General features: G+C 42.7%; 1 protein-coding gene across 1 annotated transcript; it reads right to left on the reverse strand.

Annotated features, from left to right (window-relative positions):
* Window positions 1-1,219: 1,219 nt before the first annotated feature.
* LOC308169445 (uncharacterized protein) lies at window positions 1,220-1,861 on the reverse strand (the record flags this gene model as incomplete). Its single annotated transcript, XM_080544127.1, has 1 exon — window positions 1,220-1,861. The coding sequence occupies one exon, from the start codon at window positions 1,859-1,861 to the stop codon at window positions 1,220-1,222; it is 642 nt and encodes a 213-aa protein (XP_080400253.1).
* Window positions 1,862-16,661: the final 14,800 nt, after the last annotated feature.

Raw genomic sequence — 16,661 nt, forward strand, 5'->3', positions numbered from 1 at the left:
CTCAACTGTTGCAAAGCCAACGTAGCCTGTGACGTGTGTCTCCCGTTACGTTTCCTCCCGACGTGATGTGTCCTGATTTTTTTTTTACTAATTACAAAGGCTGCGTTCGCAAATTTTGCTCTGGAAATCTGATCAGCAATCATGGAATCGTGAGCTTAGAATTATAAGGTTCTATCTCCGTTTAGGGCAGTTCAGAGATATTGAACGTCAAAGTGTTTACATTCCATTATGTTTTGTGAGATGGAACCTTTGTATTATATGAATTACTAACTAAAAAATGTCAACATTTTTAAAATAACACCACACAGGCATTAATAAACACCTAATGGATCAGATTATGTAAAAAACAAAATTTTGACAAAAATTGAGATAGAACCTTATCATTCTAACGTCAAGAATCATGGAATGTCTCTTGTCCAATCAAATTACTCATTTTATGACTTTGAACCCAGTGTGCGCTCCGGCGCTCTCCGAGCGAAATGTACGAACGCAGCCTACAAAGGGTGCAAACATGCAGAAGACCACGTGCATCATTTTTCCTCAAGATGCAAAGTATAACGAATTAATTAATTAATTGATTGATTAATTATATTAATTAATTAACACACACAATTAATTAAAACTCACACACATACACACAAACATTATATATTGGGTCTCTAGACTCTTGACTCTGTAACAAGTACTGTAAATGACAGTGTACAAATGTGAAGCAGATATGAAACGCTTTTATTCAGTAGATTATTATTAACTGCATTATACTTTATTAAGACAGTGTATCAAGGTTGATTAAATTACATATAGGCTGGGCCAGTCTAATGGTATTCAGTGCGATATATATTACATTAGGCCTACTGATAGCTCAGTTTACTACAGCACCATAGACCACTAGAGGGACCTCTAAATCAGCATAAAACACAATGTGATAAGAGACATGTTTAACACAGCAATAGAATAGAATGATCACATTGATCATCATCTGAAATTCTTTCCAAATCCTTTAGCAATCAAGCTACACAACTTACCTGTATTTGCAATTAAAAGTAGAATTTACATTAATAAGCAGACAGTTTTTTTTAGGTATCCAGTACTTAGTATTGTTCAGTCTGGATCACAGTAACTGTTTAAATACTTGGACAATGCAATCCTTCCATCCTTCAAGATTGTCTCATGGAAGGAAGCAAGGAAGGATAGATTGTAAAAGTATTTCGACAGGCCTTCAGTTGTGGAACAAGCTGGGCCCGAACACCACCGCCAACACACAGGTCATCACAAACATCACCCAGAAGGCCACAGCCAGGAGCTGCACACACACCAGGGTCCTCCTGTGCTGCTGCTGCATCTCCAGTTCCACCTCTCCCAACAGGCCCGGAGCTACACCGGTGGGGGACCTCTCAGGGTGCATCTGCTCCACACGGAGGCTCACCGTGGGCAGGATGATGAAGCGGGCGTCCCTGCTGCCCTCCAGGGAGACCACCACGCTCTGGGTGACGGTGGCCAGGCGAGCGGCCACAGATATGGGCATGCGGAAGGCCATGGGGGGCAGCTGTGCCAGGATGCGCGAGTTGCAGGGCAGGGAGAGGGCGTTGCCTGTCTCCAGGGGGGTCGGGTGGCGACAGAGAGGGCAGGAGATGGCCGGCGGGCCCTGGGGGTCCTGGAGGTCACAGGTGGGGCACAGCTGGATCCTCAGTAGGCACTCTGTGCAGAAGACGTGCAGGCACTCCAGCATGCGTGGGCACTTGCCGTACTGGTTGTACTCCTGGTAGCATATGGGGCACTCCACCTCAGTGGACTCCCCAGAGTTGGCTGCTGTCGTCGCCGTGTCCCTCTGGAGATGCACCGGTTCTCGGAGCTCAGCCATGGTGAGCTGAGCGGCGACGGGGGTTAGATTGAGGTGGGATTGAGGGAGATTAGGAAGATCAGGGTTCAGGGTGGACAGACAGCTGCTGTATTGATCAAGATGTTGTCATCTATGTCTATGTGACCACCTGGAAAGAGAGAACATGTCAACCAGGGTGCGAAATAAGGGGGAGCTCGGGGAGCTATAGCTCCCCTAGTGGTGACATGAGCTCCCCTGGAAACATGGTTTGTGACATTTTGGGGGAGCTCTAAAATATTCAAAATTGCGATGGATTTATTCCAAGTTGTGACGGATTTTACCTGGTGTAATATGATTTGTAGAGGCATACAATCTATTTTGATGTTGGTATTAGGTATATAAATGATATATAATAGCCTAGCCTACATATAGGCCTTTATTGGCTACAACTATGCGACAGTAACAGATCGGGGTGCACTGACGCTGAACCCCTCATAGTGAGAAGTAGGTGGACAATGCGTGGTGCTGAAATAGCCGACATGCGGTGTGTGGTTTGAAAAAAGTAACGCCAGCTCAGTAAATAATTCAAACTTAATGTTTACTTATAGGCTATGTGAATGTGACTGCACCACACATGTGAACAGTAACAAAGCAAATGCAGTTTAATTTTATGAAAAACATTGACAACTAAATCGGCGCAAAAAAAAAAAAAACTGAATCCGCTTAGCCTATATGCTCCTGAAAAACATTTAATGACAGAGCAAACACGCTACATTACTAGGGATAATAATTACAATGAGCCATTCATTAAAAATAGAAAAAATAATATTAGGCTATTAAATCTCACTTAATGAGAAAACTGGCATCTCTGGCAACGGGCTCCCCCGCACACCGTGATTTAATTCGCACACTGATGTCAACAATATGACATTGACGTTGATTTGATATAGTGAAGCAATGCCGTTGTATCATATTCCAATATGTGTGTAGCACACGCGGAAAATTAAATATAAGGGGTGAAATTATTAAGGCTTCATAAATTCAAACCTTGGGGGTGTCTGCAGTGTTTCTTCTTGCTTTATGACAATATTCCAAACCCCCCTGAATCAGTGGAATCATTTAAATGACCAACTGCCAAACCACCAACTATAAGCTTGCCCCTTAGCTCAAGCATTGTGGTGTCTGCAGACATAGTTATGCCTGCAGTATATATACGCTCGGACTGGAGTGGAGGAAAGGTATGGAAACAAGAGGAAAGGAGCTGTAGATTTCAATAATTACTCTGCCCTTTCTCTTTCTCTCACTCTCACTCACTCGCTCTCTCTCTGTTGCATTTGGTTTAGGTTCAGGTATTTCCTGCTGTGGGCTAGTTAAAATACCATGGCACTAACAACAACCCAAAGTTCAAGAAGAGAGAATAAGTACCTCAGCAGCACTGCTGTGCTCATTTAAAATTCCACAGAAGTTGCAGATACATGAAGTAGTACTGTACCATAGTGGAGAGAGTGTATACTGTATGAACTAAACATCCTCACCTCTGCGTCTTGGGATGCTGTGCGTGACACATTATCCTAAGCTACAGTATGGCTAATGATCATCAGGTGTTAGGTCATTAAAATATAGGGAAAACAACCTGCAAGACTGCATGGATAATTCCAGTCAATCCCAAATGATTTAATGTTATTTCACACTTTTTTTTAAATGACTTAATGCTTTGGGAATAATATGAAAATGTGCAGTGTGTTTTACTCACGAATATTATTCATGCCCCAGATAGTTTTGGCATTATTTCCTCTAAGTATTTGGGTTTGCCGTATTTACAGCGTAGGTTGTGTAATACTGCTACTAGCTTGCGACACATCCAGCGGTCCCTACGGGTTAGCTGTTTGTCTTTTTAAGCTGTCTTTTCAGCGTCTGCATCCATACAAAGCAGTCCCAGACCTTCACTCACCTGGGACCGAGAAAGGCAATACTCACTTGAAGGGCTGGTTGCGTAGCAATAGGGGTCTTCTATGGGACCAAAATAGTAGAGGTTGTAAGAAGCACAAGCATCCTTAGTGTCATCAAAATGTTCTATGATCACAAATAATCTGTGCATGTACAAAATATTTCATGCACATTGTGTCAAGTTATTAAGTTTATATTTTGATTTTGACCAGTAACCTGGTCACACAATGTACCTAACAAAACCCCAGAGACAACTGTATTGTGAGACTGTTCTGTACTGTAGAAGAACAGAATGTTCATTGTGTTCAAAATGTTTAAAAAATGTATCCTTTTGTTGACATTCATGAACTACACGTCCCTACTCCTGTATGTATGAGCACATTAACACTTTGCGGGATTACAGAAGGAATGGTATGAAACGTACAGTATATACCACATTCCTGTTTTGATAGGCTGTGTATATATATATTGCCATTCCTCGATCTAGCCTATGTGGGTCAGTTGATTTAAAACATACCCTCAGTGAGACTCACCGACACCTCACCCTGGAGTGCGTGGGGAGATAAGAGAAGCACTTACCGCTTTACACCCCCCTCAGATCAAGGTACACGTCAACGTCCCTCTCCAGGCCAGACATTTCTCTCACCCAACATCTCATGGATGGTTCTCACATAGCAAGCCTTGTCAGACTGTTCCTTCTTCTTCTCTATCTGAGCATATACACATTAACCACATACTGTTCTTATGACATACATCCCCTCCTCACCCTCCCTTGCTTATTATTCCTGTCCTCTTTTCTCCTCTCATCTCTTGTACCACCGTACCCAGGGGTGTCCCTGGTTCCCCGGACATTAATTAACCCTTGGTGATGTGTTGGTAACCGGGACAGGGAATATAGAGGTAAGGGTGAGTGACAGTAGTGTGTGTGTGTGTGTGTGTGTGTGTGTGTGTGTGTGTGTGTGTGTGTGTGTGCGTGTGTGTGTGTGTGTGTGTGTGTGTGCGCACGCGCACCAGGGGCATGACCACTTGAGAAGGGAGTGTTTGTGGCTAGTAGGCACTGTATTGGATGGAGAATGATGGAGGTCCAATGCCCGATTCACAATAGGTGTTTTTTTATTAACAAAACGTATACAAAAAATGTAAGTGAAAAAGCAGCATAACAAGTCCAGAGTAAACAAAGTGTCAATTTTTACATCAAATACATTTTAAAAAGCCTTCTACAGACTGCCTCGTGCAACCTGTTAAACCCTTTCTTGACAGGCTGCAAATGAACAGAATAATATAAATAATATACCTGTCTGGACCTGGTCCGGAAGCGGCCCCACCCGAGCCGCGGTTTATTTTATGAAGCTGGTTCACATGACCAAGGTCAGGCTAGTACTGTATTTACAGGAGTCTGGCTAATTAGATGGTAGACTCGCCAGCCAATGGGGGGGCTCATCACGAGTGCTTCGCCAACCAATCAGGTAGCGGTATTGCCCTGCCTTCCCCTACCATCCTAGGTTTCGCAAATTCGCACCCGGGCCGGACTAAACCACTGCAACAAGCGAGTATGGGGGCGGGGCTATACCCCGGAAATACAGATACATGCATTATATCTCTCTTAGTAGTTAAAATTAAGGTACGTATTTGAATGATATGACTATATCAATGCAAGCGGTCGGTCATATATTTAAGTTGTCAAACAGACACGTATTGCCTCCCCCTCTAGTATAGTAGTGACACGCCCTCTTTCACCCCGAGATGTCAACACGGAAGTGGGACGCTGGTCTCGCCGCGCTGTGCGTTGGTTTGGTTAAATCGTGAGGTTAGAATTATAAAGTTCTATCTCAATTTTTGTCAAAATTGAGTTTTTTTACATAATCTGATCCATTAAGTGTTTATTAATGCCTGTGTGTTTTTTTTATTTTTATTTTTTTAAATGTAGACATTTTTTAGTTAGTAATTCATAAAATACAACTGGTTCCATCTCACAAAACATAATGGAATGTAAAAACTTTGACGCTCAATCTGAACTACCCTAAACGGAGATAGAACCTTATCATTCTAAACTCACGAAATCAGAAATCAGAAAAACACTGCACTATATAGTATAATTGTCTAGCAGTCACAATATATAGGATGTGCTAAAACTGTAAATAAAAGTAACATGATAAATATGCACCGTAATAGTGTCTGTCATTATTTATAATAATTCTAGATATTAATTAAATAATAATATGAATTAATTAATAATAAGCAAAATGGAGAAAGACATACAAACATATCACACACAATTGGAGCAAGCACAGATGAAATATCTATGAACCAGACAGCCAGGGAGGTCATCTCTTCAGGTCATCTAATCGTCATTATGCATAGCCTACGTGCAACACTGGACATTGTCCTATAATGGACATTGTCCATTGTGTTTTTAGCTAAGTCTTCACTCATGTTTTGTAAACTACTTCCTGGTCTGGATCTGATCCCTGTGTATTAGTGTTAGGGGTTAGAGTTCAGGAGTATGACCATTTAGTTTGCACTGTAATATAAAGTGTATGTGGAGTGCAGTGTTTTCTCTAACTGAATCAGATTTTTAAATTTTATTTTACACAATAGGCCTACATTTCACTATAGCCTAAGTGTGACTCCAGGTGCAAAAATGGAAAATAGTCCCATAAATCACACAAGCTGCTTTTCTTTCTACAAAGATCCAGTTACTCTTGGCTTTGCTTCCATTGGGACACATCATAAAAAAGAACAAAATGTCACTGGATGACATGGATGACACTCAAATCTACATAGCCCTCTCACCGAATGACTAGTCCCATACATATCAGATCTCCTCCCTCCCTATATTCCAGCAAGGCCCCTAAGTCAGACTAATCAGCTAATCATTCCAAGAGTGAAAACAAAACACGGTGCAGCAGCTTTTAGTCACTCTGCCTCATGCTCCTGGAACAAACTCCCTGAAGAAATCAAGCAGGCCCAAACCCTAAAAATATTAAAATCTAAGCCAAAAACCTCCATGTTTTGCAACAGTTATGATTAAACACTAACACTTCCATCCATGTCTTTTTATTCATTCATATTATCGTATTCATTATCTTATTAAATGTTTATCTATATATATTTATTATTGTAATTTATTATTATTTGTAATCTGTTTACTATTCTCCTCTTGATGTATGTTTTAATGCTGTATGTAAAGCACTTTGAATCGCCCCTGAGGTTGTGCTGTTATACTGAATATCAGCACGGCTGTGATTGTCTTCGGTACTCGGCCTGCGGCCTCGTACCTACAACCTATCTATCTATCTATCTATCTATCTATCTATCTATCTATCTATCTATCTATCTATCTATCACACTATCAAACTATCTATATATCAGTGGAGGCTCCTCCATAGAGGTGGAGGAGGCCTGGCCTCCCCAATAATTTGAGAGAAGAGAGAGAGATTTAAAAAATCAATAATTATATTTTTTATCAGACACACAATATACAATTCAGAACAATACTTCATCCATTTCTAATATTTATCCTGCAGAACAGCACTCATACACGCGTGTGGCGAAAAAAGGTACTACACGGAGGCCAGGCCTCCTGTCGGAAAGTGGTTTCTCATAGAAGTCAATGTAATGCAAATTTTTTCATGGCAATATGTGATTGGCCAAATCACTGAAAATGGGTGGGCACAGGAGGCCTGGCCTCCGTGTAGTACCTTTTTCCGCCACACGCGTGTGAGTGCTGTTCTGCAGGATAAATATTAGAAATGGATGAAGTATTGTTCTGAATTGTATGTTGTGTGTCTGATTGACATAGTGTTTGAGTGCTTTTGACATGTCATTGATTGTATGTAGTATGTTGTGGTGAATGTTGTGAGCCTGAGCAGAAGGGACAATAGCTGCTGCAGGCGGACCAGAGATTCATGCCAATTGTTTTGTTTATTTGATGACCCATTGTGCAGGCAATAAAAGCTGCTTCATCCACCATCCTGAGAGTGTCCCAATCCCTTCAGTACCGCCAAACACAAATTAATAATTTTTAACAAAGACAGATAAGAAGAACAGGGAACATTCCATCGCGAGTGAATCGAGCAAGCGGAAAAAAAAAATTGGCCTCCTCAATTCTGGAAGTCACCAGCCTCCACTGCTATATATCTATCTATCTATCAAACTATCTATCTATCTATCTATCTATCTATCTATCTATCTATCACACAATCAAACTATCTATCTATCTATCACACTTTCAAAATATCTATCTATCTCGTAAAAAGTGGGAAGTAATATTTCCTAAAATACATTTGATGGATTTAGTGTTCTGGTCACCATTCTGGTCACTACCAGGTTTGTTCTGAAGGATTGGTTGCAGTGAATTATTTGAGCCACATTCACGGTAAGCTACTCGAGCTGAAATGATCGCGAATATCCCGGATTTGATTTAATCGGCCTTCTAGGAATACCCCTCCTGTTGTATGAAATGTGCTATACAAACATACTTGCCTCGCCTAGCCTTGCCTTGAGGGTTGGAGGAAACCCCCATGAAAGGATGCAGGTGCTGTCTGGGGATTATTGCGTAGACGGCGGAAGACTCGTCACGCACGTAAGCGAATAGGAGGTGCTGCGGTTTCGGGAAAAACGAAGCAGAGGCTGTGTTCGGAATGGCATACTAGATATGACGTAGATGTTGAGTATGCAGTGCGTTCACACTGTAGAGTATGTGAAATTTGAGTATGCAAGAAATGTATACTAGATTTTCGGTCGGCTGGTTTTGGCATACTTATTATGAATTTAGTAAGCAGTATGCAGTATATACTCATTGAGTATGCTAGTATGCAGTATGCTAGTATGCCATTTCGAACACAGCCGCAGAGTCATTAAACACACACACGGGCATGGGTGTGGGAAGAGGTATGGCATGTCCGTCAACAACGACAGTTTGAATGAAAGGACCTCGATGACATCACATATTTAAAAAGATTAGTCATAGTATTTGTTGGCAAGCTTCAAGCGAGAGTCCGTCCCGTTCCCACGCACCTCCCTATAATAAAAGGCCTATATAACAAGTCTCTGAGGAGCAGTCTCAGTAGTAAGTTCACTCTTTGACTGTTGCGCAAAATAAAACTCAAAATGTGTTCAGAACTTGAGTGCGGAATTTGTTACGGACGCTACAACACCGGTCGACGGTGTCCCCGTGAGTTACAATGTAAACACAGCTTTTGTGAGAGCTGTCTGGTGATACTTTCCCGACCCTCGGTGTGTGAGACGGAGTCCACGGAGGTAAGAACGGTAGTCTGCCCCTTATGCCGGTGTCCCACCTCCATCTCCGGGAAGGTGAGGGGAGCGCTGCGGGTAGACGAGGGGGTCCTGGAGCGCATAGTGGCAGCTGGGGTCCTGGAGGGCGACACGACAGACGACGAGGACACCGGAGAGAATCACGAGTCCAATACCTTTCCTGACACCTCAGCGGAGGAGAGGGACATATCTTCAGACTATAGAGGAGGAAGGTTTCGGTGTGCGTTGAGGCGCATTTGGGGCAAGTTCACGAGGAACGCTCAGCGGAGGGGCGGGACGCGTAAGTAACCTATTTCTATTGCGCAGTTCGTGACGTTAGAATTATAAGGTTCTATTTCTCTCTTTTTTTTTTTTTACATAATCTGACCCATTAGGTGTTTATTAATGCCTGTGTGGTGTTATTTTAAAAATGTTGACATTTTTGAGTTAGTAATTCATAAAATAAAAAGGTTTTCCTCTCACAAAACATAATGGAATGTAACAACTTTGACGCTCAATATCTCTGAACTGCCCTAAACGGAGATAGAACCTTATCATTCTAAACTCACGAGTTTACAATAATAATAGTGATACCTTGATTTCTGAACAACTATTCAGAAATCAACTGCTACTATAACAAGAGAAAATGTCACAAACATAGGCTACATCCGCAACAGTATAATTCCAAACAGAGAGCAGTATTGAAATAATAAATATGAATGTACAGTAATAGGCTTAGAGATTCAGGCAAGTCATTCAACTAATGAGAGTTTTTTTTTTTTTTTTTTTTACTTTAGTTTAGAATTAGGACTATTATTCTATTGATTTACAATGGGTTTACAACAATAAAACATGTCTTATTCATATGAACTAAATAGCCTCAGTAGACAGAGTAACTTTGTTAATAAGAATTTTGTTCTTAATTGTCTCGCCTGGTAAAATAAAGGTAAAATGAAAAAAATAAAAACTTTGAGTTTGAAACTTTTTTTCATATAGCCTAATCGTTTTTTCCCCCCCAACAGACTGTATGACTGATGAAGACTTGCGAGACCTCGCCACGATGTCATGCTACATCATCTGAGAACGGTGAACCGGTGTCCACGTGATGGTCCGCCCTGGTGACACATCGGCGTCCTCAAGTCTCCTCGCTGGAAGCACCAGTTGGAAAACACTATTCAAGGATATTAACATCGATTTGGATCCAGTTTGAAGATTTCAACAACTGCAGACACTGTCTCTCACCAGGGGCATGTCCAGTTAATTTCAGGAGGGAGACACAGGGGGGGGAGATGACAACAGTTCAATAGGGGGGCCAGCCAAAAGCGACCAAAGAAAAAGTTTTTTGAGTCAAACAAGTACATAGTACAGTTAGGCTACACAGTGTATTTGTCTTCATAGTGTTTTTGTTGGCTACATTAACTCTTTCACCTTGTAAGCAAGGTGCATACCTTCTTTTTGCACTGCCAACATGAACATTCTGATTGACATGTCCCCATGTTTATGATATTCTCATCAACATAATGTCTTGTGCAATTAGTAAGCTCACCAACAGTAGCCTAAGTCAGGTTAAGCGGGTACAATGTATTGTGCAAGAATAACACTATTTACAGCCCTGTCAATTTATAAATATTGCAATATGTATTACTATTATGTTTTAATAATGATAATCAACTTGTGATCCTTTTTTCAGATCACAGACATATCTGCCCATATTGATCACGTTTTGAAAAACTGATATTTTCTGAAACTGATTATTTTACTGTTGTTTGTCTGAGGTTTCTTGTTAATGAAGAATTCTTGCATATCTCCCCTTCTTTTCATTGTTAAGTCTACATTGAGAACAATTACAAACAAAGTAACTTCCATTTAAGTGGTTGAAAATGATACTTTCCTCAATTAATATTTTCGAGGCATCTCTTTTGTGGTGCCAGATGTCATACGGTTTCCAAATAATATAATGTAGGCTAATGTGTTCTGAACAAACTTTACGTAGCAATATTGTATTTATTTATTTATTCAAGTGAATGGGCTTTGTGCATGCCATTTATTTGTCAAGATATTTTCAGATACATTTTGTATAAATAAATATTTTTAAATATAAGTTTGTTTTCTATTCCTTTATTCTTATTTCATAGTGTACATAGCAGTAGCAATGCACTATTCACTTTCTGAGTTAACAACTTGGCTAGCCTATAGGTTCAAATCACACAACCTGTGCAATTCCTATTGATGGTACACATGCAGAAAATTAGATACTGATTGAATAATACACAGCTAGCCTATGTGATATCAACCGTACCCAGAATATCATAATAGAATTTGTCTCACTCTTGTCAAAAAATCTCACCGGTAACAATTGTGGTTGCACCTCACAAAGGCCAGTTTGAGTTTGTACCAGGTCACCTGGGCCAGGTGTGCCTACTTATGTCAATCAGGAAGATCTGGAGCAGAGTTTTGTTTGACTGTCAGAGCACAGGAGGTCACACAACAATTAACTCACCTTCAAGTTGTCTTGGAAGTAACAACCTACGAAGTCTATACTGTATTATTTGGCTGGTGGATCTAATGATGTCAAGAAACTTCAGACTTTATTCAAGGCAAGTCATCAAATGATTACAATCAATATTCAGTCAATTAATGTACAATATTTATAGTATGTCATCCTACTGACATACTACAATACAGAGACCGTTTTCTCAGTCAGTGCACACTTTCCTTCTCCCTGCAGACCTCTGTTTGTGTGTCTGGTGATAGCTGTATTTGTCAGTTCTGATGCTTCAAGAGGTAAGACATTGTGCACATGCTAATCTCATTAGATCCCTTGTACAAAGACATTACTTAAGCTTATTTTGGTTATCTTTTGGTGTCAGATAAACCTTTTGTCCAACCTTTTGCCCTATGCACTACTGCTGTTTGCACATACTACCTTTGCACACACCATATTTATGCACATTTATATATACCTCCTTTTTGATATAGCCTCTAATTTATACATTTGTATACACCATACTGTACATAGCTACCTTAACTGTACATAGCTTACTGCGATCCATCTCTTGTATATTTATTTCTACTTATCACTATCATGTTTTATATCACTATTTGCACCTCTGGTTAGATGCTAACCAACATTTCATCAACAAGACATTTCTTTGTCTGGTACTTGTACTCTGCAGTGACAATGAAGTTGAATCTAATCAAATGTAATCTAATTGTTTAACAATAGCTGAGGTCCCAGGGTTATTTGTACTGAATCTATCCTTAGGTGACATGGTGCTAGGATTTATCTAGGTGCTAGGATTAACCTATGCTAGGTTTTATCGAAATTGTCAATGCTTGACCTCAACATATTTTGTGTGAAATTGTTTGGGAACATTTAGTAGTTGGATTATCCGACTCCCTTGTCAAGGAGTCAGAATGTCTTCTCCAATCACCCCATACAGTTGAACCTGAACCAGGTATTTTACAAAACATAGTTACTGTACAGTGGAAATGTAAACACTGGGAATTAGTCAAGTATCATGGAGTAAAACCTGGTTCAAGTCTATCTGTACAGTTTGAGTGGAGAAGGCATTCTCACTCCATGGCGAGGGTTATGGTGACGAATACTCCGGCTAGATGCTCAAGACAAGATATTTGAAGAAGTCTATATTATTACTCAATTAACTAATATTAGCCACCTTTCGCAGAGCTTATTTTATTATTGTACAGTCTCATAAACACATGTCATACGGCAATTTATGTTTGTTTATTATGATTAACTACTACCATCATTTGATTAATCAGGTTTCTCTGTTTAATTTAAAATATCCTTCAACTTTATCACCATTGCTTTTCCTCTGCAGCCAGAGGCAGAAGAAATGCACCAGAAGAAAGTTCCCCCGGCACAGAAGAACTCAATGCCTGGAAGCCACTGTCCCACCCTTACCCAGCCAGGCAGAGGGTCCCTAGCACCCACCCTTACCCACCCATCCAGAGGGTCCCTAGTACCCACCTTTACCCACCCATCCAGAGAGTCCCTAGTACCCACCCTCACCCACCCAGCCAGAGAGTCCCCAGTACCCACCTGTACCCACCCAGCCAGAGAGTCCCTAGTACCCACCTGTACCCACCCAGCCAGAGGGTCCCTAGCACCCACCCTTACCCACCCATCCAGAGGGTCCCTAGTACCCACACTTACCCACCCAGCCAGAGAGTCCCCAGTACCCACCTGTACCCACCCATCCAGAGGGTCCCTAGTACCCACCCTCACCCACCCAGCCAGAGGGTCCCCAGTACCCACCCTTATCCACCCAGCCAGAGTCAAAACCTTCCTGTCCCCAGTGGTCTTCCCCCTGCCCAGGCTCCGAGGGTCTTCACCAGGGTACAATCTGGGACTAGCAACATTGAGGCTCATCAGAGAGTCACAAGTCCTCACCATGCAGATCAGACCTCAAACACTGCCACGTCTGAACGCAGTAACAATGATTATGCCCATAATGCCAGGGACGTCAGGCCTTCCCAGTCCGGCAGCTTTTATAGAGTGCACAGCGGTTATGGCCCAGATAGAGTCAAATCTATGAGCGGCAACTTTGACATGAGGGATGTTCAACCCACCTATGGCAGACGACATCACACTGCCCCTAACTGGTCTAGCTCTGCCCAGGATGGAGGCCAGACTGGACATGTGTCCAGACCCCCAGCAACCTCTGTAAAAAGGGGAAAGGAATTTGGTGATCCCATGGACAACCAGGAGACTAATGAACACGTGGATACCCATGAAAGCACCCTAACGGCCACATCAAAGGCACGTCAAACTCAACCTTCAACTGGCACAATAGATTCTCAACCCTCTAACCCTTCCCCTTTATATTTTAAAAGTGGGAGAATTCCAAGTAGCTCTGTGCCTAGCCAAGTTCTCCATTATCGTTTTAGGTCTTCTTCTAGTGGCCTTAAACATGAGCCAAGTAGCCCAATGGTTCCCAGAACATGGAGTACACCTGCACATGTTCAGTCGGTCCAAACCCCAGTGATCCAAAGCAGTCATGTCTCCAGTGGCACGCCACCTACCAGCAGCAGATTTGGACCAGACCAATCTGCACCACGAATCACAGATTCAATCAGCAATGATAAGAACATCCAACCCTACCTCTACAAGGGATCCCAACCCACCTCTGGCAAATTTGAGACTGTTCGTATTGTAAAGAGTCAACTAGGGAAAACCAGAAGCAGACTTGCATCCCCCTCAATACCAAGTAAACAAAAACCCAGTGTTTATGGGTCTAATGAATCCACATATGTCCAAAGTGGCCATGGCCACATAGGCTCTCAGTCTTACCCCAAATCTGTACCATCTACCCATGGCGGGCCAATGATGAACACTTACAACGCCCTCGGTCAGATCAAATCCACACCCGGTAGTTTCCCCTCTATCAACGTTGAACATCTCCCAAATGAGCCTAGTTGTAATTCTATTTCCTGCACTAGGAATTACTATAAAAAAGTGCCACCCTCAGGTTACGACAACAGAGGGCCAGCTTCAAGGCGCTGGTTGTTTTCGGAGCCGAGTATTCCAGCAGTCATTAAAACCACACCCACCTCCGACTATGAACAAGGAGGGAAAACCCCAGCTAAATATTCCCTTGACTCCTCTCTGGAGTTGAATGGCATGTATCCCATATACAACAAGAGACATAGCTCCCCTCTCTTTACTGGGAAAGGTGGTTTAAACACTGGGGTACATGCTGTGCCTAACGGAGACATTAACACATCCAGAATCACGGACCCTTCTGCCACCAGCAGCTCAGAGGATACCCACAGCTCCAAACCCACCTACATCAGTAGGCCTGGAAGACTGACTAATGTTAATACTGTCTATGCCTCTAGGGGATTCCCACTCGCCCGAAGACCGCCAATAACGTCTGGTTCTGATGGAGTAGATTCTAGCACAGAAGTCCAACCCGCTCCTACTAATTCCAAACCCCTTCATAGCAGCGGACATTTCGCAGAAATAGGAAGTGGCCCTCGGAGCAATTCCCCTGCTATAACTAAATCACAGACAGGAAATGCTTTCCATAGAGTTCAACCAGTAAATACTAGGTACAGGGCTATCCTGGCCACCCAAGCTCAACCCACCCACCGTCACACTGATTCTGAAGAGATGGATACAGCCCCAGAGAACTCTACCCCTGATAAGTCTTCCAGTATCCAGAGAGGATATACCCCTGGAGGTAAGACCTCTGTGATGAGAGCTACGAGTAGTTACCAACCTGGAAGATCAGCTAACGTTAACACTATCTATGGGTTCAGAGGGTTTAAAAATCAACCCCTCAAACCAACAGAGGCTCCTATGGCGGTTGAAGACCAACATTCTCCCCGAACCATTGAATCCTCCTATAGTAGCACGAACACTGCAAATAGTATTGATGCCCACCGGAGGTACAGCTATAGTCAACCCATGGACACCAAGAGAGGTAATGCAGTCAGTGGATATCCAACAATATTCCAGAAGTATAGCTTTGGCCAGAGTAGAGCAACCCCTACCCAAGCGGCCTCTTTCCTTAGCCACATATCCAGTGCCAAGAAAGTTGCCTCTAGTGAATCAATCTCCACCCAGTACGGCAGTGGCCCTAGTGGCTACAGACATGGAAAATCCACTAATTTGAAAAACATCCATGTGGAACTCCAATCAACATCTCAGAAATCAAACCCTGCTCCAACTCAAAGTCCAAATGGGGAGGTCCAACGCCAAATCATGCCAAGTAGTCATGCGTTACCCCTAAGGACATTCAAATCAGGTCCCGGAGAAGTCCAACCTTCCACCGAGGACAACCCTGTCTCTGGCAATGCAGACTACGGACATGGTGAAAGTGTCCACAGCAAAGTCCAACCAGCTCCTCGTAGGGTTTTGGTGGATGCAGACACCTCAAATGTGGACTACAACTCATACAGCCCAAATCCCAGCCCCCAAGTCAAGAACTATAACCGTGTCTATACATACAGGGGATTCAACACACCATCTAGCCGTAGTTCCACTTCTGAGCAGACAGATGGCGCCATTGCAACGATCGAGCCTGTGCCTAACTATAAAACCTCCAGGGTTGTCCAGCAGACTTCTAATAGCCCTGTTCTGAACCCCCCAAGTCTCACCCGTAAAGCTCATTCTTACTCTGTGGATGACACCATTACCGACAATAGTGTCCTCACTCAGAGAGTCAGCACATATCGCCGATACATGCCTAACAAGTACGCCGAAGTCAAAACCAGCGATTCTTTCAAAGGATTCAAATCCGCTTCAGAACACCCATCGTTACCACAGAGTGAGGGCCTGAGCAGCACGGAGCCAACATCAAGTCTCCCACGATATCATGGATCGGATACACTCACTCACCGTCAGCAGTACCGGCATCCTGCCAGCTATGAGTTTGCCAACCTCCAGAACAGGCAGTCTCAGGGTGGGATCACCCCAACAACGTTTAAGTCCTCCGCTGACCCTATAGGAGGAGAGAGAGCTCTCGGCATCTATAGGTCTAGCACAAGGATATTCAAGACTCCTGACGCTGTTCGTGAATCTCGACCCACGCAACACAGGCCTGTTTCTGCCCAGAGCACCGAGGAGCCAGCTGAGGTCCAACCCCCCACCCCCAGCAGTACAGGTCCT

This window comes from Nansenia antarctica, assembly GCF_963989245.1.
Source record: "Nansenia antarctica genome assembly, chromosome: 13".
Lineage (NCBI taxonomy): Eukaryota > Metazoa > Chordata > Actinopteri > Argentiniformes > Microstomatidae > Nansenia > Nansenia antarctica.